Source organism: Orcinus orca, chromosome 21, assembly GCF_937001465.1.
Source record: "Orcinus orca chromosome 21, mOrcOrc1.1, whole genome shotgun sequence".
In the NCBI taxonomy this organism is placed as follows: domain Eukaryota; kingdom Metazoa; phylum Chordata; class Mammalia; order Artiodactyla; family Delphinidae; genus Orcinus; species Orcinus orca.
Genome location: NC_064579.1, coordinates 1,311,659 through 1,335,676, shown reverse-complemented (window position 1 = coordinate 1,335,676; position 24,018 = coordinate 1,311,659). Strand labels below are relative to the sequence as shown.

At 50.8% G+C, this 24,018-nt stretch overlaps 1 protein-coding gene across 5 annotated transcripts in view; it reads left to right on the top strand.

The window, feature by feature from the left end:
• Window positions 1-22,785, top strand: part of CSGALNACT1 (chondroitin sulfate N-acetylgalactosaminyltransferase 1) — a 321,855-nt gene extending 299,070 nt beyond the window's left edge. For all 5 annotated transcript variants that reach the window (XM_033415382.2, XM_049704197.1, XM_033415384.2 and 2 more), the window contains exons 6-9: window positions 8,750-8,928; window positions 9,780-9,874; window positions 18,487-18,568; window positions 21,119-22,785. In XM_033415382.2, coding sequence (XP_033271273.1) covers window positions 8,750-8,928; window positions 9,780-9,874; window positions 18,487-18,568; window positions 21,119-21,408 — 646 coding nt within the window. In that variant the 3' untranslated portion in view covers window positions 21,409-22,785. The remainder of the gene's footprint in view (window positions 1-8,749; window positions 8,929-9,779; window positions 9,875-18,486; window positions 18,569-21,118) is intronic.
• The last annotated feature ends 1,233 nt before the right edge of the window (window positions 22,786-24,018 follow it).

Sequence of the window (24,018 nt, the reverse complement as noted above, 5' to 3'; positions counted from 1 at the left end):
AGACCCTGCTCACAAGGTTGTCTTCATTTGACCTGACTCAGAGGCCTCCCCTGGAACCTTTTATCCAGGGGTATTTGACAAAAAACAATTATAGGAAGTCTTTACCTTTGTGGCTGCCTGAGGTGTAGATAAGAGTTGGGGCAAACAGTAGACTAACCAAAAAGCTCAGAAGGTGAATCTGAGGAGTGAGATCTCCAAAGGGGCTTTGAAAGCTCCAGCACGTTCCTGGGGATCCAGAGGCTGTGCTCATACTTAGGAAAGACCTGAGCAGGCCCTTACTTTTTACCTCTGACTGATCTTGAGGCTCTGTGCAAGAAGGAAGTAAAGGCTCAGGTAAGTTGTTACCTGCTTGGTTGTGTGTTGATGACATGCCCCACCATGCTCACAGAGTCCCCACCATGCACACAGAGTCCCCTGGCAAAGACTGGGAGACTTGTTGGTTCCAGACATTTAAGGAAATCCCTGCTTAATCATTAGCTTACCACTAAGTGGTCACACACAAGAGTACACTTTACAGAATTAGTTCAGGAAAGTCACTAAACAAACAAACAACAAAGAGCAACAATAGCAAAACCCTGAGGGGGGTGGAGATTCTGATTTCCAGGGCTGCCACATTACATTACTTAAAATGTTTAGCTTTAGGGCTTCCCTGGTGGTGCGCAGTGGTTGAGAGTCTCCCTGCCAATGCAGGGGACACAGGTTTGTGCCCCGGTCTGGGAAGATCCCACATGCCGTGGAGCGGCTGGGCCCGTGAGCCATGGCCGCTGAGCCTGCGCGTCTGGAGCCTGTGCTCCGCAACGGGAGAGGCCACAACAGTGAGAGGCCCGCGTACCAAAAAAAAAAAAAAAAAAGTTTAGCTTTAAACAAAAAATTATGAGGCATGCAAAGAAACAAGAAAATATGGCTCATGCACAGAGAACAAAATCAATCATTAGAAATTGTTCCTGAGGAAGCACAGGTGTTGTACTTACTAGACAAAGACATTGTCAACTGTATTAAATATGTTCAAAGAGTTAAAAGAGACCATGTTTAAAAAGAAAAGTATGAGAACCATGTCTCACCAAATATAGAGAGATCAGTTACAAAAAGAACCAAATAGAAAGTCTGGAGTTGAAAAGTACAATATTTAAAATTCACTGTGGGGCCTCAACATCAGGTTTGAACAGGCAGAAGAAAGAATCAGTGAACTTTAAAATAGGTCAATTGATATATGATATAGTTTGAGAAACAAAAATAAAAAAGAATGAAGTAATAGAAAACCTCAGAGACCTGCAGGATACCGTCAAGCATGCCAACATAGACACAATGGGAGTACCAGGATAGGAGAGAAAGAGGCAGGAAAAAATATCTGAAGAAATAATGGCCCCAGACTCCCTGTATTTGATGAAAACATTAATCTACACATCCAAGAAGCTCAAAAACTCCAAACAGGAAAACTCAAAGAAATGCACATTAGACATATCAGAGTCAAATGGTTGAAAAACAAAGAGAGAAAGGATCTGTGTTACTGAGTCCAAGCTCATACTGCTTACTGCACAACAGGCCAGTAAATCAAGAGACAAATTTTGGGGGCAAGGAAGGAATAACGACTTTATTTGGAAAGCCAGCAGACCTGGAAGATGGTGGACTAGAGTCCTAAAGAACCATCTTTCCTGAGTTAGAATTCAGGTTCCTTTTATACTAAAAGGGGAGGGGGTGTGGTTAGTTGTTGAAAACTTCTTGGTGCTGGAATCCTTCGTTCTTGCAGCTGTCCGTGTAGGTCAGGTAGGTCAGGTAACGTTGTTCCTGTAAACCTCCAACAAGACAAATGTTGTTCTCTGTTCTGCAACTTTTTATCTCTATATGAATGGAAAAGAGTTATACCTTTAAAGGTCAGAGCCTTGAGAATGGGCTACCCTGTATATTTCAGGCTATAGCCAACGTATTTAATTTCTAGCAAAAGCAGTATACAAAGAAAGTAAAAGAAACAGATCCAATATGGAGTCAGATTTGTTCTTCCGTATTACATAAGCAGCAAGAGTGAAGCAACTCATCAGGTCCATGGGATCCTTAATGAGATGGAAAGTGGGGTGGCATATTCAAAGTGCTGAAAGTAAAGTACTGGCAACCAAGAATTCAGTATTCAGCAAAACCATCCATCAAAATTGAAAGAAAAATTAAGACCTCCTCAGTTAAGAACTGAAAGACTTTATCACTAGTAAACCTACCCCACAAGAAATAATGAAAGGAGTCCTTGAGGCTGACATGAAAGGACACTGGACACAAACTCAAATCCATGTGAAGAAATACAGAGGGCCAGTAAAAGTTACTACATAGGGAAATATGAGACACAGTATAAATGTATTTCTTGCTTATGCTTTTTTCTTATCTGATGTAAAAGTAAAAAGATAACTTCATAAAGCAGTAACTATAAATCTGTATTGATAGACACACAACTGATTTTTTATATGTTATTTTGTTCCCTGAAACTTTACTGAATTCATTTATTAGTTAAAATGTTTTTTCTGGGAAGTCATTAGGGTTTTCTATAGATAGTATCATGCCATCTGCAAATAGTGACAGTTTTACTTCTTCCTTTCCAATTTGGATGCATTTTATTTCCTTTAGTTGCTTAATTGATCTGGCTAGGACTTCCAATACTGTACTGTATAAAAGTGGCGAGAGTGGACATCCTTGTCTTGTTCCTGATCTTAGAAGGAAAGCTTTTAAATTTTTACCGTTGAGTATGATGTTAGCTGTGGACTTATAATATATGGCCTTTATTATGTTTAGGTACATTCCTTCTATTCCTAATTTGTTGAGAGTTTCTATCATAAGAGGATGTTTGAATTTTGTTTGAATTTTTTCTGCATCTATTGAAATAATAATATGATTTTTATTCATCATTCTGTTAATGTGATGTATAACATTTTAAAATTTGCAGATGTTGAACCATCCTTGCATCCCAGGGATAGATCTCGCTTGATCATGGCCTATGATCATTTTAATGAACTCTTGAATTCAATTTGCTAGTATTCTGTTGAAGATTTTGCATTATGTTCAGGGATATTGGCCTGTAATTTTCTTTTCTTGTTGTGTTTTTGTTTGACTTTGGTATCACGGTAATGCTAGCCTCATAAAATGAGTTTGGAAGTGTTCCTTCCTCTTCAATATTTTGGAAGAATTTGAGAAGGATTGGAATTACTTCTTTAAATGTTTGGTAGAATTCATCTGTAAAGCTATCTAACCCTGGGCTTTTATTTGTTGGGAGGTTTTCATCTCCTTGTTCATTATTTGTCTGTTCAGATTTTCTATTACTTCATGATTCAGTCTTGAGTGTTGTGTGTTTCTAGGAATTTATCCATTTTTACTAAGTTATCTAATTTGTCAGCATGTAATTTTTCATAGTTGTCTCTTACAATATTTGGGATTTCTGTGGTATCAGTTGTAATGTCTCCTTTTTTTGTTTATAATTTTATTAATTTGAGTCATCTCTCTTATTTTTCTAGATAATAAGCTAAAGGTTTGTCAATTTTATTTATATTTTCAAAAGAAACTGCTAAAACAATTGTATAAGCAGGCTTGTATATAAGCTCAGAAACTAGAAAACTCTAAATTGTTTAAAATGCCTACTATGAACAACTGGCTGAGAATATATTTAGCCTTAAATTACTTACCACATTCAGATCCCTTTAGTAAATAGAACTCATAAGAAATGTCAATATTCAGGGCTGTTAGATTTAAATTTTTAAGTTATACATCAAATATAATATTTCTATGTAAATTTTTAAAGTTTTTTTCTTCTTTTTTATGAAGGGCTCTTGTGGGAAGTGTCACATTAAGAGAATTTCCTTGCAGGGGTGGGAAGAAATTTGTATTAGAGTAAATCACATTAGACAGCAAGATCTTTTATCATTTTTAAGCCAGCAGTTCTGGGAAATGCATGTCAATTAGAGAAATTAAATCTCCGGTTGAAACAGTGGCTGCCTTAGGTCATTTTAACCTCTGTCAGCATGACTACATATAACCTGGAGGAGACCCAATGCATCAGACTTATGATATAAAAGAAAGGAATTGACTGAGAGACTCACGAGTTTCATCAGTTGATAATACAATTCAAGAAGAAAAGAGAAGAAATAATTATAAGTAATCCTGGGGCCATTTGGAACTGCAGACTCTGATTCATAACAGGAAATCACATAGTAGAGAGTATAATGCCCACATTCTACCATGAAAAAGCCCATTCCTCATGAGGCCATTACTCTAGACATGCCGCTAAATATTGCATTTCTTTGTATGGCTAAATTAAATATTTCAAACCAAATTGCATTTTATTTTCTTCAGCTCTCTTTTTTTCTGTTACTTACATATTTGTCATCTTCTTAAAAGCTTTGTTTGTGCCTGTCCTTGGGAACGTGTTGGTTGGAGCCTCTTTCTGATGGGGGAGGTGGGCTTAGGATGTGTGAGGGCCTCTCCGGTGCCCACCTGAGGGGATGAGGTGGTGTCTTGGGGCAGCATCTCCCACAGTGACAGGTCTGAGACACACTCTGTGTTTTACATTGACTCGTCTCTTGATTCACCCAGTGTTTATTGAGCTGCACTGTGTCCCCGTGGGCGCCACTTACCGCACAGTGCTGATCATCTCTGAAGACAGAGATAAGAAAATAAAGCAGTCCCTGTCCTCCAGGGTTTAGAGGACAGACCAGGTGGTCCAGTGCACAGGGCACGAGAATGCACTGGGCCCAGGAGAACGGAGGCGGAACTGGCCCAAACGCCTGGGGGCCCAGAGAGGGCACCTTGTTTCACAGGAGGGTGAAAGGCAGTGACACTCGATGTGGGCCATGAGGATTGGGTGGGATCTTCACTGGAGTCAGGGGAGGAGGTGGATTCCAGGGAGAGACCACTGAGCTGACACAGGAGGCCCCAGTGCGCCCATGCTCTTGGTGCCCATCTTCCAGCTGGTTGCTATGGAGGGGATGGGGATGAACAGAGAACTAAATAGGGCCCCTGCCCGTGTAGCTCTGTGGCCTGCATCTGGGGTTGTGGCCCTGTGGTCGTGTCATGCACATTCCCAAACCCACGACCCCACGGGCCAGTCAGTGTTCTGTGTTGAAATGTGTCCTTGCTTCTGCACAGCCTCTTAGTATGCTGTCCACGTGCTGCTGGGCAGGACACTTGGGCCCAGCGAGCAAGTCCCTCTGCGGGAAGGTCGGGGGCCCGGTTATCCTGCAGAAGCTGGTGTCCCTTCATCCCGTGCACCCTGTGCTCCGGAGCTGGTGCTGATGAGTCCGAGATGGGAGGGGGCGTCCCACTCCCAGCCCAGATGCTTCGCAGTGTGTTCATCTCGCCATTCTGGAGAAGAGGGGAGGGAAGTTGTTCTGATTTGGTTTCTGGTGTCTCCAGCTCGGCCCTCTTTCTCAGCAGAGATCACGTGTCAATTATCAGAGGTCCTTCCTGATGGCAAGAGAGGAGAAGGAGGGGTCCTGGTTAATTATAGGGGGTGCTGGGCTGAGTGATCAGGAAGAGGGCAGCACCGATATCCACCTGCAGACAGACGTGTAACTGAGCACAGTGACCTGGCCGCCCCACTGGGAACCACGGATGGTGACAGAGTTACCCTGCGCCTCTCCAGGGCCCAGGACTGGCCGATGGGGCTTCCCAGGCCAGCAGGGACTCGGTGTGCAGTCTTGTCCAGGTCCCTCATGTCCCCTGCCAGCCGGTGTTGATCAGGGTGGATGGGAAGCCAGGGTTCTGTGGGGTGTGGGAAGCAGAGACGGCCGGGGCCCGTGGGGCAGAGGGGCCGCTATGTGGACAGCAAGTGGCAGGAACTGTGTCCTGGGGCTTTGCGTCTGGCCTGTGGATGCGCTGGAGAGTGGGTTTAAAGTGCACAGTCAGGTTGGGTGGTGCCGTGGGTGTAACATGGGTTATCTCATCCTCGTTGGGAGGTTGGACGAAGAGGGAGGAGGCAGATTGCGTGTGCATCCATGGACCTGGACCCGTTCCCCGAGATCTCTTCCTCTACAGACCACACACTGAAGCATGGAGGCTGATGTTCTAAGACTTTAAAATAAATTCTGCCTCAAGGTCATCTCAAGCACTAGGACGGTGAGCTGTCCCAGCCCCCTTTCCCAGGGACGGTGACCAACAGGCAAGCTCCCTTCCCTGCCCTCCCCTCCCCCACCCCTCCCCCGCCCCTTTCTCCCCTCTTCCTCCCCTCCCCTCCCTCCTCCCCTCCCCCTCTCCTCCCCTCCCTTTCTCCCACCTCCACCCACTGCAGCAGGGCAGAGAAGAGCAGTCCATCAGCAGAGTTCAGACCAGGGCTTGGGGAATTGGGGGACAGAACAAATGAGACTAAGCTCTGTGTGGGGTACGTGTGTTCCCCCAGTCACCACTCTCCCTGGACCTGTAGCCCTCTGCTGCCTCCCGACCACTCACTCAGCCCCCTGGCTGGTCATGCCTTCGATGCTGTTAGTTCAGCTTCTAATGCTGCCTGTATTCTTATGTAAGTATTAAACACGGCTCCACTTTGTGTAAATGTTTGATATTCTACACAGTAAATAGCAAATATACTATTTGTGTGTAAATATTTGATATGTCAACACAAATGGACTGTAAGCTGTTTGGGACAAAAATCTTGCTGGTCTTTAACACAGTGAATTAAGGACCTGCCTTCCCCTACCCTTGGAGAAAGTTTCTTGCCATTGTTCAAATGTGAAGCATTTTTCTATTTGCAATCTCTAATGATAGACCCTGGGAAACCTCTGGGAGGAGCCACCTGAGTCATGAGTCAGATACACGTGAACAGGGATTTGGTGCTCGGGCATGTAAGCCCTCCCTGCCCTGGAAATTAGTCCCTGTGGTCTCACAGAGTATGAACTGTGAGACAGTTGAGAAAAGAGACCTGCTACAGCTGTGAGAGAAAGCCGGCCCACTGCACAGTGGACAAGTTCTGTGAGGCTAGCTTAGACGAACAGGTGAAAACCCAGGCATCTCCCAAGGGTAGAACTTTCCTGAGAACTGATCAAGTAGGGCAGGGGGAAGTGGGCTGTAGAAACCTCCAGGGGATGCAGAGGTGCTGCGAGGGTCTCACTCCACCTGGATGTCTTCTTTGCAGACAAGGGGGCAGCGCTGTCCCTACCAGGGAACGCTGGGGCATAACCCCCAGGCGACTCACAGAAAATAGGAACTGGGGCCCGCCTACCCAGAGAGAAGAGTCAAAATGGAGTTCCGAAAGAGTAGAACCGGGTAGAGCAGTGCTGGGCTGAATCATCCAACAGTAGAACCTTAGCATGTAAAGGGCCTGAGGTCTGTACCATGAGGCTTTGCAGCAAGGAAACTGAGGCCAGAGAAGTGAAGTGACTGCCCCAAATAATGAGAGGCAGTGCTGGATTGCAGTCATTCGTCTGTGGACACGGTTAGTCACCAGCATCCACTGGGTACCCAGTGGGGCTGGGCAGCTCCAGGCCCTGGACCTGGGCTCCTGGCTTACACTCCAGTTCTCCTCCAGGCACCAGGCCTTCTGCCTTAATCTGAAAAGCATGTTTGGCCTCAGACTCAGACAAGCTTGGGCCCAGATTCCCAGGATAAAAAACCCAAGCTCACTGCCAGGTCTGAAAGGAGGTGACAAGTCAAGGAAGGGGTAGCAGAACTAGTTCCACCGATTAAACTACCAGATACACTTGAAAAGTTTATGACTGTATTTGTGGTGACCTTTACCCGAGGTAGTTACAGACTTTAAACAATGGAGATGGGTTTTGAACCTCTTTTGAGGCATCAGGATTAGAGAGAATCGGGAGATGGGATAGGCTGGGTGGGGGGAGGACTCTGAGCTGCGGGCGAGGAAGCCATCAGGACAGGAAGGGTGTGTCACGGGAGAGGGGCTGGCCAGATGCCAGGCCTGTACAAGTGGAATTGGGAGTCCAGTAGGACCCAGAGTGGGTCCCTGTCCCACTAGGTACTAGATGAATTCCTGGAATTTTTGCTCAAGACGTGCCGCATCTCAGAAGGTTCTGGGAGAGAGCAGCCAGGTGAAGAAGCACCTGGACTCCATTCCCTCAGGCCTGTGCTGGTAACAGACTGGCTGATGCTCGCCTGGTGCGCGTTATACTCTTAGCGTCACTTACCACGCTGATCACTCTGAGAGCAGTTAAGGAAGGTGTCGTTATTTCTGTTTTGCAGATGAGGCAGCCGAGGCTCCAGGAGACTAATGGGCTTGCCTAGATCACAGTGTTAATCCGCAGGGCAGCCAGGTCCCAAACGTCCTCATCTTCTGAATCCAAGTGCCATTTCCTTACTGTGCTCGGCTGTTTTACCTTCGGGTGGGGAAGGGATCCAGGTGTAAGCGTGTCTGGGGATAGACATACACCCGGACCACGCTGCCGGGTTCCTGGAGGGAATCCCGATGAGAAGCTGCTCAGTGGGGCCATTGCAGTGTGGCTTTATTTCCTTGGCCACTGGTTTCATTGGCTCCAGAGGCATTGGGATTGTCCCGGGTTCTGTCACCTGGTCTTCACTGGCTCACGTTCTCCCCCTCATGAGGAGCGCACGTTAGCCGTGACAGTAGTTTTCAATATGGGGAAACTGCTAGAAAAAGAAAAAATAAATTGGTGCTAAAACATCTCAAGTGTCCTTGGTACCCTTAATCCCAGTGCCCTTGGGTCACAGAAGACACGTGGTGAGATGTCGTGGGCCTCGGTTGTGTGTTTTCCAGGGGATTCCACCGGCAGCAAGCCCGGGCACCTGAGTGACTGTGTGTGGTCTCACCTTTCAGAGCCGCCAACTTCAGGAACTTCACCTTCATCCAGCTGAATGGGGAGTTCTCTCGGGGAAAGGGGCTGGACGTGGGCGCCCGCTCCTGGACGGGGCGCAACGTGCTGCTCTTCTTCTGCGACGTGGACATCTACTTCACCTCCGAGCTCCTCAACACCTGCAGGCTGAACACGCAGCCAGGTGGGGCTCTGCTCCCGAGCACCTCTTAGCTCGCCCCGCCAACCCGCTCCTGGATCTGCCTTATTTACCCTGCGGACAAAGACAAGGATGCCGTCTGCCTTGATTCCTCCTTTGGTGTCGTGCTGGGGGCCTGTCCGCCACCATAGCTCTGGGACTCTTGGTCCCAAGTTCGTGTGTACAGCCCCTTTTCCATTCTCCCCTAGGAGGTCAGCTTTAGGGGATGACCAGGGAGCAGGTGTGGTGGGGAGGATTGGGCCTGGGACACACCACTGAAACCGAAGGGAAGGAGTGGCTATGGGCGTTTACCAGGGCAGGAGGGGCTCCAGACAGAAAGAACCCACGGTATGAAAATTGTTCTCATAGCTTTGACTCGGCGGCAAGGCCGATACTCAGCTGATAACCACTGGAATGGCCATGTCCGTTGTTCAGATACTGAAATTCTTCTGTGAAAATTGGTAAAGAGCAGCTACCCGGGGCTCCCAAAGTCTTTTCCTGCTGCCTGAGGTCACCCTGGCTGACTGCCCCACGAGCCAGCAGTTAAAGGGTTAAGGTCTGGCAGGACGGGGGCACTGGGGCCCTCTTTCACACCCACTCCCACTAGTTGTGCCCAGTGCCAGGTCCACTGGCCATCAGAACTTAGAACATTACCCTTGTGCTGGGAAGTCGGGAATCCATGTGTGTCCATCTGGTCTACCTGCCACAGTACTGCTAAGGTCTGTGTCAGAGACCAGTGGAGGCTAAACGGACAGTGGACGCAGATCCCTAGGCTGTTTCTGACGGTCGCATATAAATGAACAAACCTAACAGCTTTATCTGTCGCTTAGCGCATATGTTTGTTTTCTGGTTTGCAGGGAAGAAGGTATTTTATCCGGTCCTTTTCAGTCAGTACAATCCTGGCATAATATACGGCCATCATGACTCGATCCCTCCCTTAGAAAAGCAGCTGGTGAGTGCTCCCCCGAGGGGCCTTGGTGGGGCTCTGTTTCATGTCTTTCATCACCAGGGGCGCCTGACCATGAGTGGAGGTGAGTGGAAACCTGTGGATTGCTTCCCAGAGTAATTTGTAAGTGTGACAGGTGTTCTGGCCTTTGTTCCCAGCGCCTCGTTGATTAAAAGGCTTGCAGTATTTAAAAGTGGAAAATAAATAGGAACAGTACCTTACAGAAAGGTAATTTCATAGTTTTCTTCTACGGTTTTGGAAACCAGTATTATTGCATTATGGTTGCAGCACATTTCCCCTTTATTATTACAATCCTATGAGGTAAGAAAGGTGAGATTTAGGTTCCCATCTGACAGGTGGAAAACAGAAGTCAGGAAGAGGTGCCCCCCCCAACCAGGCACACAGTGGGGCAGGGGCTAGATCCCTGCTCTCCGTCACCATTCCCATATTAGCATCAGAAGTGTCACCAGCAAGGTGGCTTTCACAGGAATATGGGAGGGACTTCTGTGCTAAGATCCCAGCCGCACAGGTGATGGGTAGGGGACCCACACAGCACCCAGGCTCTCTGTAAGCTGAGATGTCTTCGCTGGTCCATTCCGCAGAGAGTACAGGCAATAGGAGGACGGGGTGAAGCCAGCAGAAGGTCCCTGTGCTGCTGGAAGGTGTGCCCCTCCGAGGCAAAATGTCCCACTGTTGTCATCGCCAAGCTGGGCTGTGATCTTCTGTAGAGACGCCAGCAGGGCTTATCTGAAGCTGTTGCCAGGTCAGGCTGAGCCTGGGGGGCAGCAGTAGGAATTGCCTCAAGCGGCTGTCTCTCCTGTTGAGGTGGCGAAGCCGTGTTTCTTTACCTCTCAGGGTGGAGAAAGGAAGCCGCTGTCTGACCATGAGGAGGTGATGGGACTCAGTCTTCCATGCTTCCCTGTAGTGGGAAAGTAAATCTGATTTTCATTGAAAATGTGTTCTGTGGAATTCTTTGGGAAGACTGATTCTGTGTTGAGGCTTCCAGAAGTAGGAAAACCTGTTCCCTCCCACCCCATCCTGGGTCCCCTTCCAGTTAACCTCTGGCAGCTGATGTAATGATCTTTTCCAGCCTGGGTTCCTCTAGGCTGCACCAGGTTCATTTCTCACCATGTCTTAGCGTGGCTTCACTTGCGGCGTGAGGCACACAGCACAGTAATAACACCGTTCTCTCTTCTCCCAGAGAAATTGTAATACTGCACATTCGTTGTGTATCTGTACATACTGTGTGTATGCATGTGCTTTATACATAAACACAGTAAGAGTTTTTCACTCCTACTTAGAGGTGATATCACTCCTGTTGAGACAGAAGAACTTCATGTTTCCTTTCCATAGAGTTCTAAGCTTCTAATAGGGATTGAGGCGGGGAATGGGATGCAGGATTTATTTTCTTTCAACCAATCAGAATAAAAGTTCCTTTGATTTTAAATAAAGTACTGCTTTACATTTGACATTGAATAGGATTAATGTTTCAACTTCAAATCAAGACCTTATTTGCTTTCAAGGAATTCACTTCATTTCACAATTTAAAAGTTTTATGCTTTTATTGCCATTCCTGCAGGGAAGCTCAAGGTCTGGCATGGTCCAGCCAGCTTCTCAGGTCCTCAGAATTAGTGGTCAAGTCAGAAACAGAACTCAGACTGCTGTGTCCACAGCTCCGAGGCCTCTGAGTTATCCTGCAGCCTTTACCAGTCACCTCCGAATACAGCTGAGACCTTCCACAGAGCACACGGGTCTGGTATTTTAGGAGTCAGTATTATGGCTATTTATCCTAGAAAGAGCAATTGTCTCTGAGACAAAGGGGTCTCTGTCAAAAAAGAAAAGCATCCATTATGTTCTTACTGGATGAGCCATTTCTGGAGCACTTGCTGCCCATAGAGAGCTAGTTGAGGTGTGCGTGGGGCAGTCAGGGACTGGAGCAGTTTCCTATGCGTGGCAGTGATGCCCCAGGCCATCTCACTCACTCACTTCTTTCTCCTAGACTCGCCCAGGGTCACACAGCCAGCTAGAGCTCAGGCCAAGACCAGGATTCCCTTATCTAGTGTGGCAGAGACAGAGTTGCTTAAGTTCTAGGTGAGAGCGGAAATAGAAAGGGAAATGACCAGAGGAGAGCCTCAAACTCCTGAAGTTAATATGGTGGAGAGAAAACATGTGGGTGCAGAGAAGGTATAAAATAACAGGTAGTGATTGGAGGTGGGTAAATTAGGAGAGACTTCCTGCCAGGGGTTCCTTTTGGCTCAGTCTTGAAAGATACGACACATATATGTTAATAAATTCTTGACAGCCTTCACTGGAGTACATCAGTATCAAGGTGACAGGAAAGCCCAGGTCCAGAATGCGGCTGTGACAGATGACTGCCATGTGCAAATGGGAGCCTTGGCCAGCAGCCCTGAAAATACAACCTTGGTAGTCAGTGTACCACTTATTGCTTCTGGCTGTTGCCACTGACAGTTGATAACGTTTGCCTGCAGATAGAGGCGAGAAACCAAATTTACGGGGATTTTTTTTTGTGTTCAGGTTACTTCTTTCTTTACATTTGAGTACAGACGGTTAGTAATCAGTAGTAAGTGAAATCATGGGATTTCATACTAATATTTAATTTGTAGAGTTTTAAACCTGAGGTGAAACTTGCTGATGCTTTAATGTAGAAACAGCCTTCCGAGAAAGGAATAGCCCTCATTTATGTAACCGCTAACTTTAGACATCCCCTCTCTTGGTTTGAGCCTTGTCAGTTCCTGCTGAGGCCACTGCAGGAGCCATCTAGATCCATCTCTCCCTCACACTCCAGTCTCTCCTTCACCCTCGGCGAGAGATGCGTTTCCAAAACACAGATTAATTCCACTAAAAAAAAACCTTTGAAGGCATAAAGTCAGTGGTGTGCTCAGAAGTGTTTAAAGCCCACCCTCCGAAGCGGGAAGGAGCTGGCTCCCAGCACTGGCTGTCTATCTTCAGGGAGTCAGTCCTCCCGCAGGGCCTGGTGCAGGCTCCCCTGTGACGTCTCTGGACAGGGCTGGGAAGAGACTTCCTTGCCCAGGTGGTGGGCTGGTCCAGGCCGTGCCAGCACAGCCCTGAATCCTGATTCTTCGGGGGATGAACTGCCCTCCACAATCTGACTCTCGTACTGATCACCGAGGAAATGTCTGCAAACCCGACCCCAGCACCTGGGCTTGAGCACCCCTGCCCCGTGTCTCCTGAGCTGCCCTCCCCCGAGGGCCATCTCCTCTCCGGCGCTGATGCCCACAGTGCCTGGCCGCTCGCTCTGCCACGTGGTCCTGCCCGGCACTGTCTGACGACTGGTCAACGTACGCCTGGTCCGCGGACCCTGTCCTCACCTCTCTCTCGTTACACCCTTCTCTCTCCTTTAGTCCAAAGAGTACTACACCACTGACCTGCATTTCAGTTTAAATTTCTAAAAAGTGCTGACTGGGCCTGGTCCATCCTTTTAGTCTGTTTCTGTTTGTTCAGGAAGCAGACATTCGCTGAGAACAGAAGTCACATTAACAGATGCCATGTCCGTGGCCTTTGGGCAGCCGGCACTCTGCCCACGTTGTCATGTAACAGTCAGTAAGGTGAAAAGGAGTGCTACGCTCATGTCACGGGTGAGAACGTTGAAGCTCAGAGGCATGTGTCACTTGCTCAGACGCCCTCAGCGCTGGGTGGCAGGTCGGGAACTCAAGTGATGGGACCAGACTGCGACAGCTGGGGGCAGGGGCACGTTCTCCACATCCGCGTGCTTCCAGGGGGCAGAGGGTCTGGCTTTGGGTTGCAGGCTCCCTGGGCAGAGTCCTGGTCCAGCACGATGCCCTTCAGAAGACACTTCATTTTTTTTTTTAATTTATTTTTGGCTGTGTTGGGTTTTTGTTGCTGCATGTGGGCTTTCTCTAGCTGCAGCGAGCGGGGGCTGCGCTTTGTTGCCGTGCGCAGTCTTCTCATTGCTGTGGCTTCTCTTGTTGCAGAGCACAGGCTCTAGGTGTGCGAGCTTCAGTAGTTGTGGCTTGTGGGCTCAGGAGTTGTGGCTTGTGGGCTCAGTAGTTGTGGCTTGTGGGCTCTAGAGCGCAGGCTCAGTAGTTGTGGCACATGGGCTCAGTTGCTCTGCAGTATGTGGGATCTTCCCAGACCAGGGCTCGAACCCGTGTCCCCTGCATTGGCAGGCGGATCCTGAACCACTGTGCCACCAGGGAAGTCCCAACACTTCACTTTTTCATGCAGATGCCGATGAAAGGAGACTTGTAGAAAAGTGTGGGTTAGTACAAATCCTGGAGGAGGTGGCAATTGAGTCCATTCTTAGACCAATTCTTTGAAAGCTGTGGCTTGAGAAACACCTTATTTGTCAAGAAATGGACACCGTCATGGCCAGCCTGGTGCTGGTCTGGGCTCGGCCTCGACTGGCTGAGTGATCGTGGGCAGGTCATGCTGCCTCCCAGCCCGAGGCCCGTGCACACCACACGCAGCCCCTGGGATCCTGTGCATGTGACCCCTGAGCCTCAGGGCCCAGCCCACACGGGGTGTATGGGGGGCGGCAGCCCGGCCTCGGGACCCCTGCAGCCCAGGCTGTCTGCCGCTCACTGCGTGACTGCACAGCCCGGTGCACGGTGAATTCACAGGCCCAGTACTCAGGATTTACTAAGACTTCAAGGCAACAACGGCAGAGCCTCACATCAGGCACAAGGCCTGTAAACCCGGGGCCCATGGGGTTTCCGGTGACGTGAGGTGGGCCAAACGCAGCCTTGGTTCCTGGGAGACTCTCTCCGGTTTAGAGGAAATACTCTGCCTGAGAATTTGTAACTGATTTTATTTTCCAGCCCAGATTGCTTCCCTGGCATTTGCCAAGTCAGCCACGTGGAGCCCCACAGGTGTGGCTGAACCTGTGGGGCCTCAGGGAGGAGCCTTCCCACATCTGTGGGGAGAGGCGCTGATTTGTGCTTTGTGTTTTGGTCCTGATAGGAAGTTATCACTCCCGTCACGTGACCTCCCCCAGAGCGCGTGTCTGGGGGCTCCCTGAGGGAGGGCAGGCCTGACCACTGCCCAGTTGTCCGGTTGTGGTGTGTCGTGCCGGGCAGAGCCTGCTGGGATCCGGGTGCAGAGGGTGCTGGGGGTCGGAAGGGGGCGTGGTCTTGAGGACACAGCCCTGGAAGCAGAGGAGTGAGATCCAGGGCAGGGGGATGGTCCTCTTAGAGTATCATCTCCATCTCCTTCACGGCAGTAGACGTCACGCGCATGTGTAGCTCCGTGTAGGAGCTTGGGGCAGAGGTTCTAAGAAGTCGAGCCGTCTGCTTAGAGCCCAGGAAGGGGAAAGCGTTTCTGCCTGTGGGTCCAGAGCCCAAGGTTCTGAGAGCTTCCTCAGTGGACTCCGAGGCCTGGGCTGAGCCCCTCACTGCTGAGAATTCCCTACCCCAGCCGTCTCCGTTTCCACTGGCCGGTTGTTCCTCACTTGTTCCTTGGAGAAGGAGTGACTGAGTGCCTGCTGGGTGCTGGATTGGACCTGCCCATCCAGCCTGAACGAGACCAAGGCCCTGAGCTTACGTTCACCAGCTGTGGTGGGTGAGGACAGCAGGCGGAAACAGTCCCTCGACAGGAGGGTTTCAGAGAGCCCTCACGTTACAGAGAAAATAAACCAGCTGATGTGACGTGACACTGGCGGGGGGTCAGGGTGACCACTCTGAGCAGAGCCCAGTGGTGAGCAGGAAAGGGTGACCCCAGCCGGGCAGACTGCGGGTGTCCAGCCTTGGAGACCTGTGAGCTGGCACATTTGAGGGGACAGGGGATGGACAGGGCAGGCAGGGGCAGGTCACGTGGGGCCTCTGCAGGCTGGATGTTCCTGTGGATTTTATTCTGATTGCCTGGGGGAGGGTGCAGTTAACCCACCGAGGGCTCGGAAAGGGGCTGTGCCGCGGCCTGCCGCATGCTCGAGGCCTCATGGACTGTCGAGGGCGCTGCTTCAGTTAGCGCCCAGCCCACCTGAGGGGCGTGGACTTGGCACGCGCGCCCGTCTTGCCCGCACGGTACATGACGAGGGCACCACCGGATCTCTTCCCACCAAGGGCTGAACTTCGACGTGCTGTTCAGATACTGGCTTTTCATGGCCTGCGAGCTTTAAAGCCCCCGTTAGTACGTGTTTGTGTAGCTCATTCCCTGCTCACAAGTCAGTTTGCCTCTGTCACACTGTCCCCAGGTGAGGGTCATACCTTGCCGGGCACTGTGTCCACTCAGTGGGTCCTGGGAGGCTGCCTCTGCAGTCCCTCTAGGGCTTCTCCCTAAGCGCTGGCCCGTTGTTTTCCCTGTGTGGATGGGTCCTGGGAAGCTGCCTCTGCAGTCCCTCTAGGGCTTCTCCCTAAGCGCTGGCCCGTTGTTTTCCCTGTGTGGATGGGTCCTGGGAGGCTACCTCTGCAGTCCCTCTAGGGCTTCTCCCTAAGCGCTGGCCCGTTGTTTTCCCTGTGTGGATGGGTCCTGGGAAGCTACCTCTGCAGTCCCTCTAGGGCTTCTCCCTAAGTGCTGGCCCGTTGTTTTCCCTGTGTGGATGGGTCCTGGGATGCTACCTCTGCAGTCCCTCCAGGGCTTCTCCCTAAGCGCTGGCCCGTTGTTTTCCCTGTGTGGATGGGTCCTGGGAGGCTGCCTCTGCAGTCCCTCTAGGGCTTCTCCCTAAGCGCTGGCCCGTTGTTTTCCCTGTGTGGAGCTTCCTCTCTTAAATGCCAGGTAGACCACTGCCAAATATTTGAAGTTCAAATGCTGCACGGCTCTTGACTGCAGTTTTTTAATATATAAATTTATTTTATTTATTTATTTTTGGCTGTGTTGGGTCTTCTTTGCTGCGCACGGGCTTTCTCTAGTTGCAGCGAGTGGGGGCTACTCTTTGTTGCGGTGCGGGGGCTTCTCATCGTGGTGGCTTCTCTTGTTGAGGAGCACGGGCTCTAGACGCGAAGGCTTCAGTAGTTGTGGCATGTGGGCTCAGTAGTTGTGGCTCGCAGGCTCTAGAGCACAGGCTCGGTAGCTGTGGCTCACGGGCTTAGTTGCTCTGAGGCATGTGGGATCTTCCCGGACCAGGGCTCGAACCTGTGTCCCCTGCATTGGCCAGGCAGACTCTTTAACCGCTGCGCCACCAGGGGAGCCCTCTTTGACTGCATTTTTACCCAGGCCATGTCTGTGTCCTGGCCACCAGAAAGGACAGTGAGCCATTAGCTGTGGCAGAGACAGTGTACCTGCCATGACTGGGATGGAACAGAAACCATTTTTTAAAAATGACTCAGTGGAAAATTTTCCTGACTTTCCTGCCCTGTGAAATCTTTCCAGTTGATACTAATGACCCTTGTGGCTGGGGAGCTACCGTACAGCAGGCCTTTGTTCTGGAGTCGAGGGGGAGAGACAGGCCTCTCCCGGCCCTTCTTCTCCTTGGTCTTGATTTGTGCCAACCATAGTGTAAGTGACATCCACGTGTAGGTTGTAGTGAAATAAGACGGTTTCATAGGTTGCAGAGTACAGGAAATGTTAAGTCCATCGCCGCTTCTGCAGGCCATTTGTCAAGTGTAGTTTAGCCTGTGGTACAGGTGGAGTGAGCCCTCGGGAAGGTGGAGGGCAGCGAGGGGGTGAGTATTTGGGTGTCAGGCTGGGAGAGTCCTTGGGGTGACTTGGCTGAATCTCCTCATTAAAGGAACAGAAACAGAGGGACTGAGGGGCCTGCCTGAGGCAGACATGCCGGCCAGAGGTCTCGCCCGGGCGGGATGAGCTCTCTCCAGTTAGCGGGCAACAGGCAGCGCGGGGGCCCTGCTGCGGGACCTCCTTTCCTCCTAACACCTATGTGAGCGACCAGGACAAATCTGGAAAAACAGACATTAGGGTCGCAAACCCACTCCCAGGATTAGTGCAGCCAAAACTACGTAAACGACAAAAACCATTTTAAAATTAGTCTTGCTGCTCCAGCAAATACGTTAGAAACGTACTTGCGGAGTGAGACACGGGGCAGGGCCAGGCCCGGCTTTTCATAGCCGGTCCCTGCCTGGAGGCCCCGCACGTGCGTGGGGAGCAATTGATGTTAAAACGGACCGCGGATGAATGGACAGAGCGTGTCCTCAGGACCTGGCCTCTCGGTGCCCTTGCCCAGGGCCAGCAGCGCAGCCTCGGGTTTTCTTTTCAGTCCCTGAGGGAGTCCAGTTCGTGCCCCGGGCCAGGGCGCCTGAATTCTAGGTGGTTCTCTCTCCTTCTCTCAGCTTCCTGAGCCCTTTGCTGGCCGCCCACCTGGCCTGTGGGCCCCAGGCCTCCTTCTCGCCCGTGCAGGTGTCAGGACAGATGTGTAGGTGGCTTTTCCATGGCGCTGCCCCAAACTGGCTCCCCACCCCGGACCCCATTGCACTGTGAGAGTGTGTGTGTGTGTGTGTGTGTGTGTGTGTGTGTGTGTGTGTGTTCAAGCCTCTGCCCTGGAAACATTCCGGCCACAGGTGCCCAAAATCACAGAGCCCCTTGGGGACGGGTAGCTTGCTGTGTCCTGACTGTTGTCCACGTCCCCAACCAGGGGGTGGCTGTGTGTCAGCGACGCGCCCCCCATGTGTGACACCCCCATCCATGTTCACTCTGTCCTCCTCCCTCAAGTGATGGTGCCCTCCCTGCAGGTCATAAAGAAGGAAACTGGGTTCTGGAGAGACTTCGGGTTCGGGATGACGTGCCAGTACCGGTCCGACTTCATCAACATAGGTGAGCCCGGGGCCCTGGTCCCTAAGGAGGACGCTCTCCGGCCACGGATGTGGGTGCTGGGCTGAGGGCGCTCGGGCAGTGGGGACCCTGTCTTCTCCTTCAGCATCTCTCAGAGTCCCTGGGGGAGGACAGAAATGAGGGCAAAGTCAGGCTGTTGCATAAAGGCAGCTTCGAAGCAAGTTGTCCAGGGCCTCCCTCCAGCCGGGCCGGGCTCCTGTGTCCTCCACACAGAACGTCCTCCACGGAGAGGGGATCCACCAGAAAGAAGGGCAGCATGGAGGACTGGGGAAAATCACACAGCAGGAGGATTCCGGTTTCTCTCTGCTGAACCTGTGAAAATTCCAGATGTCACTTCAAGTCCGGAGTGCGCAGTCACTGTCAACAGGCACGCAGGCACACATACATGTACACAGATGCATGGACGTGTGCACACGCACACACATGTACATGCACAAGCGCACTCAAACACACACACACACACACACACACACACACACACACACACGGCTCCCAGAACACAGAGAGGAAAGGCCTTCTGGTTGCAGATGAGGGACCGAGCCTCTCAGAGGCAGATGGACCTCACAGCCATCGGGGGGCATAGTCAGGCTCAGCACCGAGGGTCTCCTGTCCCCGGGAAATAGCACACCCCCCCCCCATGGCAGCACCTACTCAGGTGCCTCTGGAGGGAATAGATCTGTGGATTGTACATGACCAGGGATGAGTGAACAGGCCCAAGCCATGACCTTGGGCCCAGAGGCTCGGGTGGACCCTGAGCGGGGTGGAGCTAGAGGCCCGCCCTCACGTGGAGACTCCCACCCCTGCGTCCCCCTGGGGCCCCTCAGCCCCCTGTCTTGCTCTCTCCTGGCCCCGTCCCCTCCTGCCCAAGGCTTAGGGCTTCTCTCTGTAAGGTCAGTGAGTCGGTCTGAGGAGGCCAGTTTCTTTTGCTCAGAAGTGCGGTGGACATCAGGGACTACAGGACCCTCGAAGAGACCACCAAGATAGAAAGATTAAAAAACCCAAACGTCTTGAAGTCAAGTCCTGTTAGAAGCAGCAGGACGTGGGGGACATGGGTCTCTGAGTGGTGGGTTTGCTCAGGTTCCCAGCAACTCACCACAGGTGCTCCTTGATTTCTTTAAGAAGTCGTTCTAAATGATTATGTGCAAATCTAATTTCCAAAAGTGACGTATTTTTAAAATGTTCTGAAGGAAATTTCCATTTTGAGAAACTCTTGTTTCCTCACTCTGTGTACAAGCAAAGGTGATTTTGAGATGATGTACGTTTATCAGTTTTGGAGTTATAACACACTGGATTTTCCTAACGATAGAGCATAGCTGTCACTGACAACCATGGGGGTGGCAGGCGGGAAGGGGGCTCGTGCTCAGAGCCTCTGGGTCCCATCTGGACCCCCCTCGCTCTTTGCCATCCTGTGCATATTTGCAGGTGTCTCACTTGTACGCCTTCTATTTAATAAGTAGTAATGATACCGGTGATGAGAAATCCATCACAGCCAACCAAGCACTGCCCCTTACCCTACTGCCTCATCTGGTTATGGCACCTGCTGCATTTCAGGGTAAAGAAACTAAACTTAAGAGAGGGAAAGTGGCCGCCGGTATGATAACCAAGGCTCGAATTCAGGCCGTGACTCAGGATCTTCCTGTCCCACGTCCGGGGGCCACACGGCACCCGTGTTCACCGCCAGGGGTGCAGGCTGGCTTCCCCACTTCCCCCTCCAGTGGAGGTCTGCATCGGAGCCTGGAGACTGCAGGGAATCAGGGGCTGCGCGACAAAGACACTGAGTCACTTCTCCACAAAAGGTCCAAGAAATCTCCTCAGTGAGAAAGGAGCGGTGACGACAGCAAGGCCAGTGCTTCTTGGTTCTGTCTGGGACGCCGTGGCTTGAAGTGAAGAGAAGATGTGAGGCCGTCTCAGTTTTCAAAGGTGACCCTTCCTCACTGTGTGAAGGAGTCACTAGAACGTGAAACGAGATTCTGTGAGTCAAACTTCAGAACTGTGAGGCCAGTCCCTTTAAAATGACTCCTTTCACCAGCCTGTGGAGGACACACAGCTTCGGGGACCCCCTTTAGTCGATAGGAGGAACAGTGCTTTAGTGGGCTGTGAATTCTTCACACCGCAGGGCCCTGGTCTGCAGGAAGAGGCCACTTTCAAAGAATCCCACGAGGTTTCGTTCAGGGTTTTGGTTGGGAGGTTGGGACGCTGGGACGCTGGGACGCTGCGGCAGCCCTTGGTCTAAGGCTGGGGTATCGCTGACCCCAGAGCTGTTATAATTGTGGCCCGCCACGCTGCTGGGGCCTCCTGGGAGCAGGCGAGGCTGGGATGCTGTGTGCAGTCACGCTGTCTCGGAGCTGGAGCCGCTGCCAGCAAGGCCGTCTGTGTCTGGGGTGTCTGAGCTCTCTGACCCCGGTGGACGCTCGTCACTTGGCGGGGCGGGGAGACCTCCCCGAGATGCTCCTACTCTCCACGCAGCGTCCTGTGCTGGCGCGGATCAGGGGGCCCCCGGCAGCGTGTTCAGCAGTGTGTTCTCTCCCACAGGTGGGTTCGACCTGGACATCAAAGGCTGGGGTGGCGAGGACGTGCACCTTTACCGCAAGTACCTGCACAGCAACCTCATCGTGGTGCGGACGCCCGTGCGGGGCCTCTTCCACCTCTGGCATGAGAAGCGCTGCGTAGACGAGCTGACGCCCGAGCAGTACAAGATGTGCATGCAGTCCAAGGCCATGAACGAGGCGTCCCACGGGCAGCTGGGGATGCTGGTCTTCAGGCACGAGATAGAGGCCCACCTCCGCAAACAGAAACAGGAGACAAGGAGCCAGAAAACATGAGCTCCCAGCGGCCCATGTGGGGAGACGGTTTATTTTTTTTCCTTTTGCAGTTACCAAATGAATGGCTGCAACAAGGAAAAGATTGCCCTGAAGAGCAAGAAAAGAATTTGACTGATGAAAAGAATTTGATGAGTAAAGCAGGCGAGGGGAGAGCCTCCTGTTTCCCTCTGCCTGTTTAGCTTCTGCAACAGGAGCTGAAACCCCTCAACCTGGCTTGCAAAAACAGCCCAAACGCACCCGTCCGGTGTCTGACAAAGGCGGCCTGATCGTGAGATTGTGAGCCTAATGGTGTGTTTACAGCAAAGCAAGAGCTGTTTGTTTTCTATGCTTACTGAAATATTCATGAACAAAGACCAGTTTTGTAAAAAGTTCATTAGAATGGAAGGCCAGCACATCCCTCCCCATCTGAGTGATTATCAGCGGGGCTGTAGTGTCTGGGATGCTGAAATGTCAGGAGGCCGGTGAGGAGAGACCGTGTGAAATTCAAAGATACGCTCATCGTGATCTTTGTGAATATATCAAGCAAAACCAAATGGACTAAAAACGAAAAAGAACCCATAGCTATTATATCATCTCTGCCCAAGATTAACCAAAAATAACCTGCTCATCCATATTTTTGGTTGTAGTTTTAACAATCTGTTAATTTTATTTAAAATACACTTTTTTGGCTTATGAGTTATATTCTGCTTATTTAATTACCAGTTCGCAAGCCTTACTAAGAGAGCATAAGTAGCTACATTTTTACATTTTTTTGAGAAGATACTTTTAGCTGCATTATGAGAACTTTCAGTTCAGAGCATGGGATTGTTACCCACATCCGAGGACTTGGCAGTGCCCTGCGGGCGCTGGACGGCAGACGGTCACCGTGGGGAAGGCATGGCCTGGGGCTGCTGACCGAATGAGACACAGGGATACTTTATCTGAAGAGTATTTCCGGAGAGGAGCAACTGAACACTGGAGGGAAAGGAAAATGTACTTTTTACCTTAACAGAAAAGGAAACATTCAGACTGGTGATAGAAGTCAGAAAACACATTTTCTCCTCAGGGGAACTGGGGACCACTTTCTTACCTGTTTAAATAAACCAAAGCTGACTGTGTGAACCAAACATTCTCTTTTCCAAGCAGGGTGCTGTTCCTGGCTTCTGGCTTCCACGAGAAGAAACGCAGGAAAATGTCTTTTGTGAAAGGTCGCTCCATCTGCCGGCATCCAGCGGGACGGAGGACTGTGCTGTGTGTTCACCCACCCCAGCCAAGGGGCAGTAACTAACTATTTTTTAAATTAAGCTGTTCTACCCAGTCAACCAAGATGCTTCTGAAAATTGCCTTTTATTATAGTTTCCAACTATTTAAAAACAAAATAAACGCAGTTAACATTGAGTGGTTTCTACATTCATGTGAAAATTATTAGCCAGCACCAGATGCATGAGCTAATTATCTCTCTGGGTCCTTGCCTTCTGTTTGCCCGCAGTCAACTCATTGTTTAAAAGCTTCAGGAACATTCAAGCTGTTGGTGTGTTAAAAAAAAAAAAAAGCTTTGTATTGATTTGTACTGGTAGTTCATAAAATTTAATTAAAACCCAGGACATGAATGGAAGGTGGCGTTGGACAACTAATAAAATGTGATTTGTGGGTACGATTTCTTCTTGGATTAAGAACACCACATCTTTAGTTTTTGGAGAACGGTTTTCTGTGTGTGTAGACCAGGGTTCCCTGGCTGTGGCCCTATAGCGTTTCAGGCTAGATCACTCCCTGCTGGGGGCTGTCCTGTGCCCCCAGCATCCCTGGTCTCTCCCCCCTCGAAGCCAGGAGCACCTCTCACCCAGGGGGACACCTAAACTGGCTCCTGTCACCGCCAGGTGTCCCCTGGGGGGAACTGGTCTAGAGAGAGGAGAGAACTGTAGTGAAGAACCTGGCAGTTAATACAGTCCACTCGTCTTTTTGATTAGGAAACGTTGAGGAATGGTTTCCAGGAGCCCTTTTGGCTGTACGTGCGTTTCATACTTCCGGAGCTGGGAGAGGAGGCTCCGGGCACCTGTCTCTCCACTGGGTCCTGGGCTTGGTGGGGCCGACCTTGCCCACTCCTGCTGTCTTCCTCTGGGTCGGGAGGTTGCTGTCCCAGCAAGGCCCGCAGCGGGAGCGAATGTCTGATTGTGGAATGAGGTCTCGGGGTCCCGGGATGGGGGCTCCAGGATGCACTGTGGGGGGACCAGCCATTTGTGCGGGTTTAAATTGGATATCATGCGTGCCTGAGGCAGGGGTTAAAAAATGGGATTTTTTTTTTTTTTTTTTTTTGCGGTACGCGGGCCTCTCACTGTTGTGGCCTCTCCCGTTGCGGAGCACAGGCTCCGGACGCGCAGGCTCAGCGGCCATGGCTCATGGGCCAAACCGCTCCGCGGCACATGGGATCTTCCCGGACTGGGGCACGAACCCGTGTCCCCTGCATCGGCAGGCGGACTCTCAACCACTGCGCCACCAGGGAAGCCCTAAAAATGGGATTTTAAAGGATGCTGAGGGTGGCTGAAGAGACAACAGCATAGTGTTAAACTATCCCTCTTTTCAAAACTTAGGTAGGTAAACGGTTTTATCAAGAGGCAGGAGCCCTCGCAGAGC